This window comes from Melanostigma gelatinosum (genome assembly GCF_949748355.1).
Source record: "Melanostigma gelatinosum genome assembly, chromosome: 1".
NCBI lineage: Eukaryota > Metazoa > Chordata > Actinopteri > Perciformes > Zoarcidae > Melanostigma > Melanostigma gelatinosum.
In genome coordinates this window covers 26,619,066-26,633,595 of record NC_136634.1, presented here as the reverse complement: position 1 = coordinate 26,633,595, position 14,530 = coordinate 26,619,066, and the positions used below count along the sequence as shown (strand labels likewise).

At 41.9% G+C, this 14,530-nt stretch overlaps 1 protein-coding gene across 1 annotated transcript in view; it reads right to left on the bottom strand.

Annotated features, from left to right (window-relative positions):
• Nucleotides 1–14,530, bottom strand: part of LOC306775153 (capping protein, Arp2/3 and myosin-I linker protein 3-like) — a 75,226-nt gene that overhangs the window by 37,675 nt on the left and 23,021 nt on the right. Inside the window, exons 19-31 of the mRNA XM_079265437.1 lie at nt 13,966–14,062; nt 11,908–11,962; nt 11,545–11,717; nt 10,525–10,593; nt 10,045–10,141; nt 9,729–9,809; nt 9,190–9,318; nt 8,909–9,025; nt 5,007–5,182; nt 4,273–4,360; nt 3,651–3,740; nt 3,485–3,551; nt 810–1,321 (exon numbers count right to left, since the gene is read on the bottom strand). Coding sequence (XP_079121563.1) covers nt 810–1,321; nt 3,485–3,551; nt 3,651–3,740; nt 4,273–4,360; nt 5,007–5,182; nt 8,909–9,025; nt 9,190–9,318; nt 9,729–9,809; nt 10,045–10,141; nt 10,525–10,593; nt 11,545–11,717; nt 11,908–11,962; nt 13,966–14,062 — 1,751 coding nt within the window. The remainder of the gene's footprint in view (nt 1–809; nt 1,322–3,484; nt 3,552–3,650; nt 3,741–4,272; nt 4,361–5,006; nt 5,183–8,908; nt 9,026–9,189; nt 9,319–9,728; nt 9,810–10,044; nt 10,142–10,524; nt 10,594–11,544; nt 11,718–11,907; nt 11,963–13,965; nt 14,063–14,530) is intronic.

Sequence of the window (14,530 nt, the reverse complement as noted above, 5' to 3'; positions counted from 1 at the left end):
ATGGATGGATATATATATATATATATAGATATATAGATGGATGGATGGATGGATGGATAGATGGACAGATGGATGGATGGATGGATAGATGGACAGATGGATATATATATATATAGATATATAGATGGATGGATAGATGGATGGATGGATAGATGGATGGATGGATAGATGGATGGATGGATGGATAGATGGATGGATGGACAGATAGATGGATGGATGGATGGACAGATGGATAGATGGACAGATGGATAGATGGATAGATGGACGGATAGATGGACAGATGGATAGATGGACAGATGGACGGATAGATGGACGGATGGATAGATGGATGGATAGATGGATGGATAGATAGATGGATAGATGGATGGATGGATGGACGGATAGACGGATGGATGGATAGATGGAATGTGGATATCTTGCTGCATCAACCTAAGGAACCCAGTCATATAAGCAATATACCCTTAATCCCCCCATTCCTCCCCTCCTCTGTTTACTTCTCTTTTTTCTACCGTGTTGTTTTCTCCATTTCCATTTTTTCTCCTCTGGGATCCATCTGTAGTCGTGCAGTTAGCTTCCACTTCACCTTCCCTTCTCTCTATCCTTCATCCATTTCTCCCATCATCCTGCTGTATTTTGGTTGACCGTGTAAAGCATATATCATATTTATATGTACATCTATTTTTGTTCGTATGTACAAATACAAATGTTGTGTAATTCCTGCTTGCTTACTCAAATGGTATCTGCGTGTGTGTGTGTGGGTGTGTGCCCATTGGTGAGTGTTTATGGGTATGTATGTGTGTGTGTCTTACCTGAGGCCTGGAGGAGGGGGGCTGTGTGTGTGTGCGTCGTGGCCGTGGACGGGAGGCGGTGTAATGCCTTAGAATCTGTCCCTGGGTGGGTAGAGGCTCCATGGAAGAAGCGGGGGATCCAGAGCTGGGGAGGTGGACCGGGCTGGGGCCGCAGCCGGGGAAGGGAGTCTGTCGTCTGTGTGAGCCACCGCGGCCGGCAGCCTCCTCCTCTGCAGCTCGAGCGGAGACGGAGTACAGGAGGGGGAGACCGGGAGGAGGAATGAACGATACTCCTCTCGCTCCTGATATTGCTGCTGCAGCATCCGCTACCGCCACCTCTCCCTCCCTCCGCCTCCTCCCCCTCAGACCCGGGGGGGAGGGAGAAGGGGAGGGGCTCGAAAACCTGACTGACAGCGGGGTTGCTGTCGGCAACCGTGAGAGGCAACACCTTCCTCCTCCTTCCTCTTCAGCACCTCCTCCACTCTCTCTCTCTGCTCCTCTGGTCTGATGCTCCCAGTCTGCATCCAGGAGACCTGAGAGTGAAGCAGTGTGAGTGATGAGAGGAGAGAAGGATGGAGGGAGGAAGGGCGGGAGGGAGGGAAAGATGGGGAATCCAGCCCATGCTTTTTGAAATGCACTGTATGTATGTGTATCTAGGGCAGGCAGAGCTGTGTGGGTTAGACATTGGGGGAATGGAGGGAAGGGAGGAAGTGTCAATAGACTAGGATGGAGGGGGAGGAGAGACTAAGCAAGGAAAGAGGGGGGTACACAAGGGGGCAGTGCAGAGTGAAGAGAGAGAAGTAATCAGTTAAGCATGCAGAGAGGAAGCAGCGCAGCAGATGATGCTGCTGTCACACAGATGAGGTATAATATGATAGTTAATAAACCTACACTGGTAGGTCTTTCAGTCACAAGCTCTGAATATCTCGGCCTTTGAAATGCAAATTGATGACGACACTTTTAGAAATAAAATAATTGTTTTTTAGAAAATATTGGCCTTATTCTTCTTATGACAGAAAACACAAAATGATGGTGAGCAATTGATTATTTGATGTATTATTTAGTTTTATTAAAGCTATCCTCCGATCAAACAAAAGGAGCGGGTGTGGGGGTTGTGAATCCCACACACCCCCATGTTTCCTCCTCCATCTTCTCCCCATCTCATCTCTTCCAGGGTGGAAGTTACTGGTGTGAAAGTAAACAGGCCATGCTCCAGTTAGCCAGACAGTGCTGTGTGTCTGCCACAGAGCGGTTCAGCACAGCACACATGAGGAGTACAAGGGGCAGAACGAGACGCCCAGTAGGAGGTTAGCACTCACACCGGAGCTCCTTCCTGATGGCTGTAGTAGCTGAACACATTTAGATATGTGGCTGTTGAACCATCACATTACTGGCATAACAAAGGGGTTCCCAACCTTTAGAAACTTAAGGCCCACTTCTGATTTCTAAAAGATTTGTGAGGAATTCCCAAATAAATGAGAAAAAAACATGACAAAAAAGGGAAAAATAAACTGGTCTGTACATCCAATATAAATAATGAAATGTAAGCATTTCACTTTGTGCCGCTACGTCATTTGACAGCAAACAGTTTGTCTCGTGGTGATAATCAAACAGGTCTGGTTACTGGAATTATACATTTTACTTTTTTATTGATGTGAATTCTTGAGCACACTTAGATTGTATATTACCAACAATATACCGGTTAAATGTAATCTATCTGGCAGTACCTCCGAGGTCTACCAGATGGGGCTCTGAGGCTTCATTAAATGTCTTCCTGGTTGTGGTTCCTTCCCTCCAGCGGGTCCAGCAGCATGGTGTCGAGGGGCGGAGCCTCTGCTGCTGGCCACAGAGCTCTCCACCTCTCGCCGGGGCTCTGCAGTGAACTTGGATCTGGGTCTGTCTGCTGCTGGAGGCGCCGCTGGAGTCTGAAGGACCAGGAGGTTCTGGTGAACCTGGATGCCGTAAATCGCTGCTTCTGATTTTGCAGTGAATCGGACTCGATGAAAGGCATTTATAATAACTGCTATATATACAAATAGGTCAACAGGTCGTATAGAGGCATCAGTATTGAATCAAGACCGTTTTATAACCACTCAAAAGCTTCTTGTAGTAACTTGAGATAAAAACTGATGGAAAAGATTTTTCGGGTTGACGTTTGTTCAGTTTATATACGCTCCTGGTCCGACATGGTTTTGATTTTATGACACCATGACTTTTCTTTAGCGCCACACTTTGGAAACCTTGAGCATCTTTAGCTCCTTGTGGGATGCAAAGCTGTCATTTTGTTGCCTCCCTTGGACGTCCTACTTGCAGCTGGGGACATAGTGGATCATTCAGCAGCTAAAGACAGATGTGTCTCAGTCTGTTGGTGAGACCAAAGCAGAGCTCAAAGGAGAACGATTATCAGACTATTTCTGGCTCCCTTTGAAATGTTATTGTTAAATTCTGTGTTCTGATCATTTGTGCACACAAATGATTCATTTAAGAACAAGAATATAATTCCAGAGCACACAGTCCTGTGTACACATGTGTGTCCTTTTCCTCCTCACACCTTATTTGATATTGTTATTGATATTACAGTTTACCATCTCATGGCTTTTGGAAGAAACGCAGACACCCACACATGCAGATGTGTTGAACGAGAGGGGGAGACATGGAGACACCAATGAATCACACAGTAACAGGCTTCATCTTACTCTTAATGGAAGGGGCTGGCCTCAGGCTCTTGGAGTGGAAACTATTTCTCCAGAATGCCGGAGTGTACTGATGATGAGAGCGTAAGAGAGGAAGAACAAGAGAAAAGGTAAATGAGTGAGTGAATAACAGGATGAATGGACGGATAGATGGGTGTGCGTCTCTCACATCATCAGTCGGGAAGTCGCCGTCGACCAGTCGCAGCTCTGGGATGTTGATGTTCAGAGCAGTGCATGAACTCTCTATTATAAGGCAATCCTACACAGCAGACATAGAAAGCATCCACAGTGATGAGTGCTACGTATCACATATATTCACACAGTGTATGAACAGAAATTACATGTGACGAGGTTTTCTAATAACATGCAAGGTAACATTAATACTAGAGTTATGATAATACCAATAGGTGTGTTCAAGGGAAGTTAACAGCAAGACAGTTGAGGAGAAACTCTCAGATGAGAAGAATCGTTGGATTCATTGTAAGTTGCTGTTTCACTGTCCTGGTTCCTGTCTTTGTGCTAAGCTAGGCTAAATACTATGTCCTGAACTCCTCTTTGTGCTGGATGCACAGAGATGAGACTGATATTAATAAAGCTTTCCTTCAATTGTCTGTAATACAAAAAGGGTTCCTTAGCATTCACACTGTTGACCAACTGAGGTCAGAAGAAGTTATAGATAAATAAAATACTGGTCATAAACTATCAGAATATAGTCTGTTTCCATCATGAATATAAAATGGATGGAGTATTTAGGAATCAGCATAATATTCACACAATACACACACATTTACCATTTTGTCCTGTGCCACCGTCAGATCCTGTAGAAGCTGGTCAATGATGCTTTCAGCCACAGATACACTCAGTGTCTGTCTCAGCTCACTGGACAGGACGAGGAGAGAACAAACGCACACGTGTGACTGCAGCAGAGTGAAGATTATAGCTGAAATGAATCAACCCGTTATTTACAATAATAAAGATGTAATGTTGGTTGTAATGGCTGAACTAACTTAAAACCTGTCCGTGTTTTCCTTTACCAATGTTTATATGAACTGTGGCTGAACAATAGAAAAGCACGGTAAGATTTATAGATCAGTGTGATATGGAGACAAATGGTCACTTTGTCACAAATACGTTTCATGGCATGTACTTGAAAACATTTAGCTCAGTCCAAACATATTTAGTTTATATGTCAGACACACAGAGAGATGCAATGCCTGTGCCAAAGGTTGTTGGTCAAGAAATAGCACCACGACTAACTGCTGCTGGACTGTTTTTACATTTGAATCATTTTTAAAGCTGGTTCTGAACAAACAGAATAAACACAGATCCTTGTACACTGTAATGAAATGAAAATGTCTGAAGGTGTTGTCGTGGACAGCATTATATTATCCAGTGTTAGTGATACTTTTATTCTTTCTCTGTAAATGAGGTTTGATAAATGTAGAGAGTATAATCACTAATTAAATGGGTAAATGGGGTTCATTCAACAAACTAAAGTGACACTGTCGTACACAAAAGTAATTACCGCAGTCTGCTGCTGATGATCGGCCCTGCGTTCTCCACCATCGTGCTTCTCAGGAATGTGTGTGTTTGTCTGCTTCTCTTGGACACACACTCGGACAGATGCTCGACCAAACTGGACCGCTGGACCAACCGTGGACACATTGCCTCCACACCCCTCATCAGGTCTTGAGCCAACTCCTGGAAGAAACACACAGACTGGAGACGTGAGCACAGCCGAGACCAAGCATCGGCAAGACAAGGCGGAGCCCGCCAAAAAAGTGTCCTCAGACCAAGCTGGAACTGGGATCTAACTGGCAACCATTGGGAAATGTGTCATTCTGTTATTTTAGAGATTAACTCACAACTATACGTTGGATATTGAAAGTGCTGAATTCGAAAATTAGAGCATTAATATAGTCATGGATGGATCACTCAACCGGTCTACTGGGCACAGGCAAGACACTTAAAGAGCCCAGAAAGAAACAAAAATGACCACAAAGAGACACAAAACAACTACAAAGAGACACAAAACAACCACAAAGAGACACAAAACAACTACAAAGAGACACAAAACAAATACAAAGAGACAAAAAACAACTACAAAGAGACACAAAACAACTGAAAAGAGACACAAAACAACTGAAAAGAGACACAAAACAACTACAAAGAGAGACAAAACAAATACAAAGAGACACAAAACAACTACAAAGAGAGACAAAACTAACACAAAGAGACACAAAACAACTACAAAGAGACACAAAACAACCACAAAGAGACACAAAACAACTACAAAGAGACACAAAACAAATTCAAAGACACAAAACAAGTACAAAGAGACATAAAACAACTACAAAGAGACACAAAACAACTACAAAGAGAGACAAAACAACTACAAAGGGAGACAAAACAACGACAAAGAGATACAAAACAACTACAAAGAGACGCAAAACAAATACAAAGAGACACAAAACTACTACAAGGAGACACAAAACAACTACAAATAGAGACAAAATAACTAGAGAGAGACACAAAACAACTACAAAGAGACACAAAACAACTACAAAGAGACACAAAACAAATTCAAAGACACAAAACAAGTACAAAGAGACATAAAACAACTACAAAGAGACACAAAACAACTACAAAGAGAGACAAAACAACTACAAAGGGAGACAAAACAACGACAAAGAGATACAAAACAACTACAAAGAGACGCAAAACAAATACAAAGAGACACAAAACTACTACAAGGAGACACAAAACAACTACAAAGAGACACAAAACAAATACAAAGAGACACAAAACGACAACAAAGAGACGCAAAACAACTACAAAGAGACACAAAACAACTACAAAGATATACAAAACTACTACAAAGAGACACAAAACAAATACAAAGAGACAAAAACAACAACAAAGAGACACAAAACAACAACAAAGAGACACAAAACAACCACAAAGAGACAAAATAACTACAGAGAGACACAAAACAACTGCAAAGAGACACAAAACAACTACAAAGAGACACAAAACAACTACAAAGAGACACAAAACAACTACAAAGAGACACAAAACAACTACAAAGAGATACAAAACAACTACAAAGAGAGACAAAACAAATACAAAGAGACACAAAACAACTACAAAGAGAGACAAAACAAATACAAAGAGACACAAAACAAATACAAAGAGATACAAAACAACTACAAATAGAGACAAAATAACTACAGAGAGACACAAAACAAATACAAAGAGACACAAAACAACTACAAAGAGACACAAAACAAATACAAAGAGACACAAAACAACTACAAAGAGAGACAAAGCAACTACAACTGTTGACAAAACAACTACAAAGAGATACAAAACTACTACAAAGAGACACAAAACAACTACAAAGAGACACAAAACAAATACAAAGACACACAAAACAACTACAAAGAGAGACAAAACAAATAGAAAGAGACACAAAACAACTGCAAAGAGAGACAAAACAAATACAAAGAGACACAAAACAACTGCAAAGAGACACAAAACAACTACAAAGAGAAACAAAACAAATACAAAGAGACACAAAACAACTACAAAGAGACACAAAACAAATACAAAGAGACAAAAAACAACAACAAAGAGACACAAACAAATACAAAGAGACAAAATAACTACAGAGAGACACAAAACAACGACAAAGAGAGACAAAACAAATACAAAGAGACACAAAACAACTACAAAGAGAGACAAAACAAATACAAAGAGACACAAAACAACTGCAAAGAGACACAAAACAACTACAAAGAGACACAAAACAAATACAAAGAGAAACAAAACAAATACAAAGAGACACAAAACAACTACAAAGAGACACAAAACAAATACAAAGAGACAAAAAACAACAACAAAGAGACACAAACAAATACAAAGAGACAAAATAACTACAGAGAGACACAAAACAACGACAAAGAGAGACAAAACAAATACAAAGAGACACAAAACAACTACAAAGAGAGACAAAACAAATACAAAGAGACACAAAACAACTGCAAAGAGACACAAAACAACTACAAAGAGACACAAAACAAATACAAAGAGACAAAAACAACAACAAAGAGACACAAAACAAATACAAAGAGACACAAAACAACTACAAAGAGACACAAAACAACTACAGAGAGACACAAAACAAATACAAAGAGACACAAAACAACTACAAATAGAGACAAAACAACTACAAAGGGAGACAAAACAACTACAAAGAGATACAAAACAACTGCAAAGAGACACAAAACAACTACAAAGAGACACAAAACAAATACAAAGAGACACAAAACAAATACAAAGAGAGACAAAACAAATACAAAGAGACAAAACAACTACAAAGAGAGACAAAACAAATACAAAGAGACAAAAAACAACAACAAAGAGACACAAAACAACTACAAAGAGACACAAAACAACTACAAAGAGAGACAAAACAACTACAAAGAGAGACAAAACAAATACAAAGAGACAAAACAACTACAAAGAGAGACAAAACAAATACAAAGAGACACAAAACAACTGCAAAGAGACACAAAACAACTACAAAGAAAAACAAAACAAATAGAAAGAGATACAAAACAACTACAAAGAGACACAAAACAAATACAAAGAGACACAAAACAAATACAAATAGACACAAAACAACTACAAAGAGACACAAAACAACTACAGAGAGACACAAAACAAATGCAAAGAGACACAAAACAACTACAAATAGAGACAAAACAACTACAAAGGGAGACAAAACAACTACAAAGAGATACAAAACAACTACAAAGAGACACAAAACAAATACAAAGAGACACAAAACAAATACAAAGAGATACAAAACTACTACAAAGAGACATAAAATAACTACAAAGTCGGTGTGTCTTGCTGAGATGGTGGGGCCTTTGGCATGTCTTTGCCATTTGTTTGCACTGTTAGTGCTACTAGCACGGTTAGCTGCTAGCCGCCGGCTCAGCCGCCGCCATGTGGAGGTGAATTTTCGAACTAAGCACCTTTAAGGTCTCACTGGAAAATGAAATAACCATTGCTGTTGTGAAATGGAGGAAAGACTAAATCAGAGCAATACAATTTTTAACCATATCACATAAATTGATCGAGAACTGAAGACATGCACAACCCTTTATTTCAAACTACCAACTTTCTTCAGGGAAATGTTGATGATGTTCAATTGTAATTATTCTGCATTCATCATGAACTGCTGCATTTCAGAAGCCCACCTTTAACTGGAATTAAATGAAGTGAACAAGGGATTATGCCACGGCTTTAACCTTTCTATAATCCAACACACCATCATTTCTAGAATAGTCAAACTGCTCATGATTGTGTTTCATCAGTGAACAGCATGCTGCCCTGTGACAAGGTGTATTCAACGTGTACCTGTATGCTTCTGTTGAACTCATTAGTCAGTGCAGTGGCAGTGTCAGTCAGGATGCAGTTCACCAAGTCTCCATCGGAGGCACACTTCCTGCCTGCCTCATACAGAGAGGGAAGCAGCTGCACAGGCGGAGCCAACAAAACATTAGTATCAAGCATCATTTACATATAGACCTCATTTACAAATTTACAAAATACTTTCATTGAACAGAATCTTCCAGAGCCTGGTTGTGATTATTATGGCCCAAAATGACATAATTCACAATTGATTCATTAGCCTGTACCTTGAAGGAGTCCCTGGCGTTGTGCAGCACCTCGTGTGCTGTCAGGATGTCAGACTGGTCCTCCTGAATGTTGCAGTGCTTTAGACGCTGGAGGCTGTCCTCTAACTGCTGACACAGACCGTGGACCTGCTCAAATTGAAGACAATGAGACAGACACAGCTGAAGATACAGACCAGGAGGCAACCTCCAGGTCTGAAAAGTGAGACCAATGTTCCTAAGTGTGTTAGAGTTGCATTCTCTCTAATGACCACCAGGGGGCGACTCCTCTGGTTGTATAGAATGACTATATCAGAACAGTCTCTGCTTTGCAGACCAGTCTATGCTATGCAGAGACTGGTATATGGGGCGAGTGTATGAATCCGATGTGCTTCAGTCAAAGAGATCCACCTTTGACATAACGGGATTCAATTCAATTGATTGTGAAAGGAATCACTACTACACCGTGCCGAGGTGGAGCCTTATTCACACGTTCATTGGATGATATTAGAGTGAATCAGCAGTATGTTGTTAACTTAATAATGGACTGTTGTACTTCTTACCTTCTCAGATTGGCGAGCACTAAACACTTGCTGAAGTTCCACTCTTTCAGACTGTCTCTGGTTGTTTCTGTCTAAACACTGCTGAATCTGCACACACACACACACACACAGAAGGTATACAGCGAAAGATTGTTACTTGTAAACTCATCAAATGATATGTTTGGGATTTACAGTACATCATCCACTTCTTTATAATCCAGATGAGATCATGACAAAGTGTTATTAACACCGTAAACAATGAAACAATGTGTGCTTCCCACCCACCCACCCACACACACACACACACACACACACACACACACACACACACACACACACTGACCTTGTGCAGGGCCTCCTTGGTTCTGTCTGGGCTGCTGCGGTAGCTCTGTGTGATGTCAGCCAGGCCAGACACCTGCTGCAGAGTGAAGTTCCTGCACAACATAGAGCCGACGAGCACAATGAATCTCCTGCATCCAAACAGCTCACACTGCCGTGGTGTTCTAGACTCTACTCACATGCTCTATACTCAGCACATCACTTTCTACCACGTGAACAAGAGTTGATTTAGCTTTGAATGAAGTGATGTAAGATATTTAGTACTTGGTGTTTATGTTGGTGTTGTGTGTAGTTTGAACAAAGATGCCCTTTCAACAAACGGAAACCAGCAAACCCATCTGCATGATATTCACCTGAACAGGTAGTCAACAACTGCAGCGTGTGCTGAATGTTAAATGATTATTATAATAATACTTATGACTTATATTTATCAGATACCTTTGGCTAATGTGTGTGTGTGTGTGTGTGTGTGTGTGACCTCTCCAAGGCATCAGCCACATCCTGGAAGCCCCTGGCAGTGACATTGTTCCTGTCCCATGTTAGAGTCCTGGACAGAGAGAGGGCTCAGTCAGGGGGGCGTGGTTAAAGACGTCTGATGGAGGTAACATCACACACCGGACCCCGCTGGAGACAATCAAGGACTCAATGTTCATTTCAAACGATGAACTGGTGACATCTAGTGGCCAACAGTCACTTCAACAGCCTGAAGTGAACTTTGAGAGGAGATGAATATTGGACCCAAATGTTCCAGTGCAATGAACAGCACTTCCTGTGCCTATTAAAGGTAGTTACAGTGGAAACGCCAAACTGATCCCTGGAGCGGATGATTGGTATAACAGATGTTATTGTTCTTTATTTATCGTGCAGGGTTAGGGTTAGGGTTGTTAGGGTTAGGCTTGTTAGGGTTAGGGTTAGGCTCGTTAGGGTTAGGCTTATTAGGGTTAGGGTTAGGCTTTTTAGGGTTAGGCTTATTAGGGTTAGGCTTGTTCAGCTTTAAACATGTTGAGTTCATCTAAAGTCAATGTGAGAGCAGCAGGCACAGAAGCAGTGAATGAAATGTTGATGCCGATGTGGTTTTCTGGTCCAAACACTGATTGCAGTGTCATGGTTCAACATGACACACTGGCTGTGGTTTGACCTGTGACTCTCTATGTTGTTGTTATACGGCCCACAGTCATAAACCTTCAGCCACCTACAAGCCACTGCTACCAGCAGGTTCCACCGTCACATGTCAACCACAACATGTTATACCATCAGATATCAGATGGAACATTGGTTACAGAGCCTGTACTACCTTGGCTAGCGTGTGTGTGTGTGTGTGTGTTTGTGTGTGTGTGTGTGTGTGTGTGTGGGGGGGGGGGGGGGGGGGGGGGGTGCGTGCGTGTGTGTGTGTGTGTGTGGGGGGGGGGGGTGCGTGTGTGTGTGTGTGTGTGTGTGTGCGTGTGTGGGGGTGCATTTGATGTGTGTGTGTGGGGTGTGTGTGTGTGTGTGTGTGGACCTCAGTCTGGTGTTACTCATCAGGGCTTTGGCCAGCATTTTGGCTCCAGTGTCTCCGATGTTGTTTCCACTGATGTCCACTTGAGTCAGAGCAGCGCGGCCGCCCAGAGCGCTCAGCAGGATGTGTATCCCTGTCTTCAGCCTGGAGTCACACACCGACAGAGACTGCAAGGGCTGCAGAGACACACACACACACACACACACACACACACACACACACACACACACACACACACACACACACACACTAATACATCAGAAACGGTGGCATTCTAAGACGAAACACCATTGAGAAGATTAAGGGAAATAAGTGATTGCTGTTTTGCTGATCATCAAATAGAAAATGAAAGGACGTGTCACTCACACACTCTTCATCCTGAATGAGCTGAGCGATACGATGAAGAACATCGCTGAGAGCTCTGGTACACAGAAAGAACAGAAGGTACAGGCATCAGTGTTAAGGCGGACTGGAGTAGATGTCTGCAGTGAAGGTTTGAGAAGTGGACGCCACACAGTGAAGTCTCTGGCCAGATGAGTAAAGGATGTGTACGCATAAAAAACATGTCGACAGCATTCCCCTCATGCTGGTGTTTCTAAGAGAAGGGTGTGGTGAGGATGTGCACACCTCACACTGACTTCACACCAGTGGACCAGTGTTCTTGACGTGGCTGTGGTTGATATTAGAGGTGAGACAGAACCTTGCTGATATGAAGTGGGAACACCAACACTTCTTCTTTGCTGCTCTTATCACTGACAGGTATAACGAGGGGCCTTGATTTATATTAAACTTGCAAAGAAGACATTATAATCGAATTGGTCCTTCCAAAAATAACAAAAAATATAAATAAAAGTTGATGTTCAAATATAACGTCTTCTCATTACAATAATAAAATCAGACATTGTCACCAGTTAATCAAAGTATCATGAAATTCTTTTTTTCCCAAAAGATATGAGAAGCTCACGGCAGTGCGTTAAAAACACGAGTTCTCATCATCGAGTTGTAATATCGTTTACTTCTCCCAATACAAACGTTTACTGATTAAAGCTTCGATGCATCATAATGTAACTCTTGCAACCTTCGCTAACGTTAGCCGTTAGCTCCGTTATATAGCTTATAGCTTATAAAGGTTTACTTCTGCAGAAGCATGCAATGCGTACTGCTACCACTCAGGTTGCTTTTGGCCCAACAACCTCCAAAATCAATGTTTGGGCAACCCGCTTGTACCTTGAGACACAACCCAGGGTAATAAATCCCAGCAAACACTGGACTCTGTCCACATCTACAACACATATTTAAAGCTGTTCTACCAGTGCTGCTGTCCCACCGGGTGCTGCATCTCTCCAAGGACTCAGGAACGTTGAATCATACAAATGATGATAATGGCTAGGGGTGTAACGGTTCACAAAACTCACGGTTGGGTTCGGTACGATACAGTGGAGCCACGGTTCGGTACGTTTCGGTACAGTAGAAAACTATAAATGCCAGAGAAATGTACTTGATTTTAAAATATATTTATTCATTACAACTAACATCATGAAGTTATTCTTTGACTTTGAACAATAATGGAACTATACCTGAGTGACCCATCTTCTGGGGTGTCTTCTTAGCAACACATAAGCATAAAAAACAAAAACTGCTCCTTAATGTTATGTAGTATTGTTACTTACATCTTGTATTGTTACTTACATCTTGCAAAAGAGATTTTAAATCTCAATGGGACTACCTGGTTCAATAAAGGTTTTTAAAAAATTACTTAAATTAAAAATAAAAATGTATTCGGTTCGTCATGCGTACCGAACCGTGAGCCTCGTACCGAACCGTGAGCCTCGTACCGAACGGTTCAATACGAATATGCGTATCGTTACACCCCTAATAATGGCGCATTCTTTCTGACAGTCTAACGAGCACATTGTTTATTGATTTAGATGCTTTTATGCTTTTATGCTTGTTCTTTTGATGAGCTTCTCTTATCTGGACTTTGGCAGCTACATATTAAAAGGAGACTGTTCAGAGATGTCAGTGAGGTAATATTTTGATCGATCAAACGGAAACTGTAAAGAGGTGGAACAAAAGATTAGAGAGCTCAGTCTGCAGACATGAAGAGTTATTACTTCATTGGTTTACTATTTACAGTGGTTAATCACATAATGACTCTTGTAACTCTTATGTAACTCTTAACATTTTAAACAGTGGTGGGCCGTCAGGACCAGCAAGGCCTTCTCTGCTGGCCTAAACAGCTGCTGTTCAGCTGCAGGACAGCAGTGAAGGCCCAGGTATAACATGCACGGCCCGCCACTGTTTGAACGTATGGCCACTATGACTTCAGTTGTGTCAAAGGTTTATGTGCAGTATATCCATGTGATGAGCTGATGTCAGGAGAAGACACAGCAGAGTGAAAGGTTTGTATTATGTTCCCCAGACCTGGACTTCATGGCAAAGTTTCTTCCCAGCGCGAGGTGTCGAAGAGAGTGACATCGGCCGACAGACAGGACCAGAGTCACCATGTCGTTCTCAAAACCTGTGGGCCGACAGAGGGAGAGAGGGAGCGACATAGAGGGCTGAAACATGGAGCGACATGGGGACAGGAAGTGACAGTGGGTCAGCTGCTTAGCAGCAACAGTAATGACATATAACAGTAACATGTCAGCCAACACTTTGCTTATGGCTCAAATGGATCAGTGGCTCTGCATACTGTGTTCAAACATCTTGAAGGTAAGAACATGTATGTCAGAAACATAGACTGTATATAACAAGTGGACACGGTCAACGTGATGTCACAGTTTTGTAGACTGCCGTATTGAAGCCTTGAGTTCAGCATTTTGGCCGTCGCCATCTTGGTTGTTTGGAACCAAAAGGACAACAAGAGGGTGGAGCTACAACTGAATGATGACAGGTGACTAAACGGCTACAATCAACTTGCATGAAGTGAAAACACCCTAAAGGGTTAAAGTTCGAAGACAAAAACACAGACAACTCCTAGACCGGA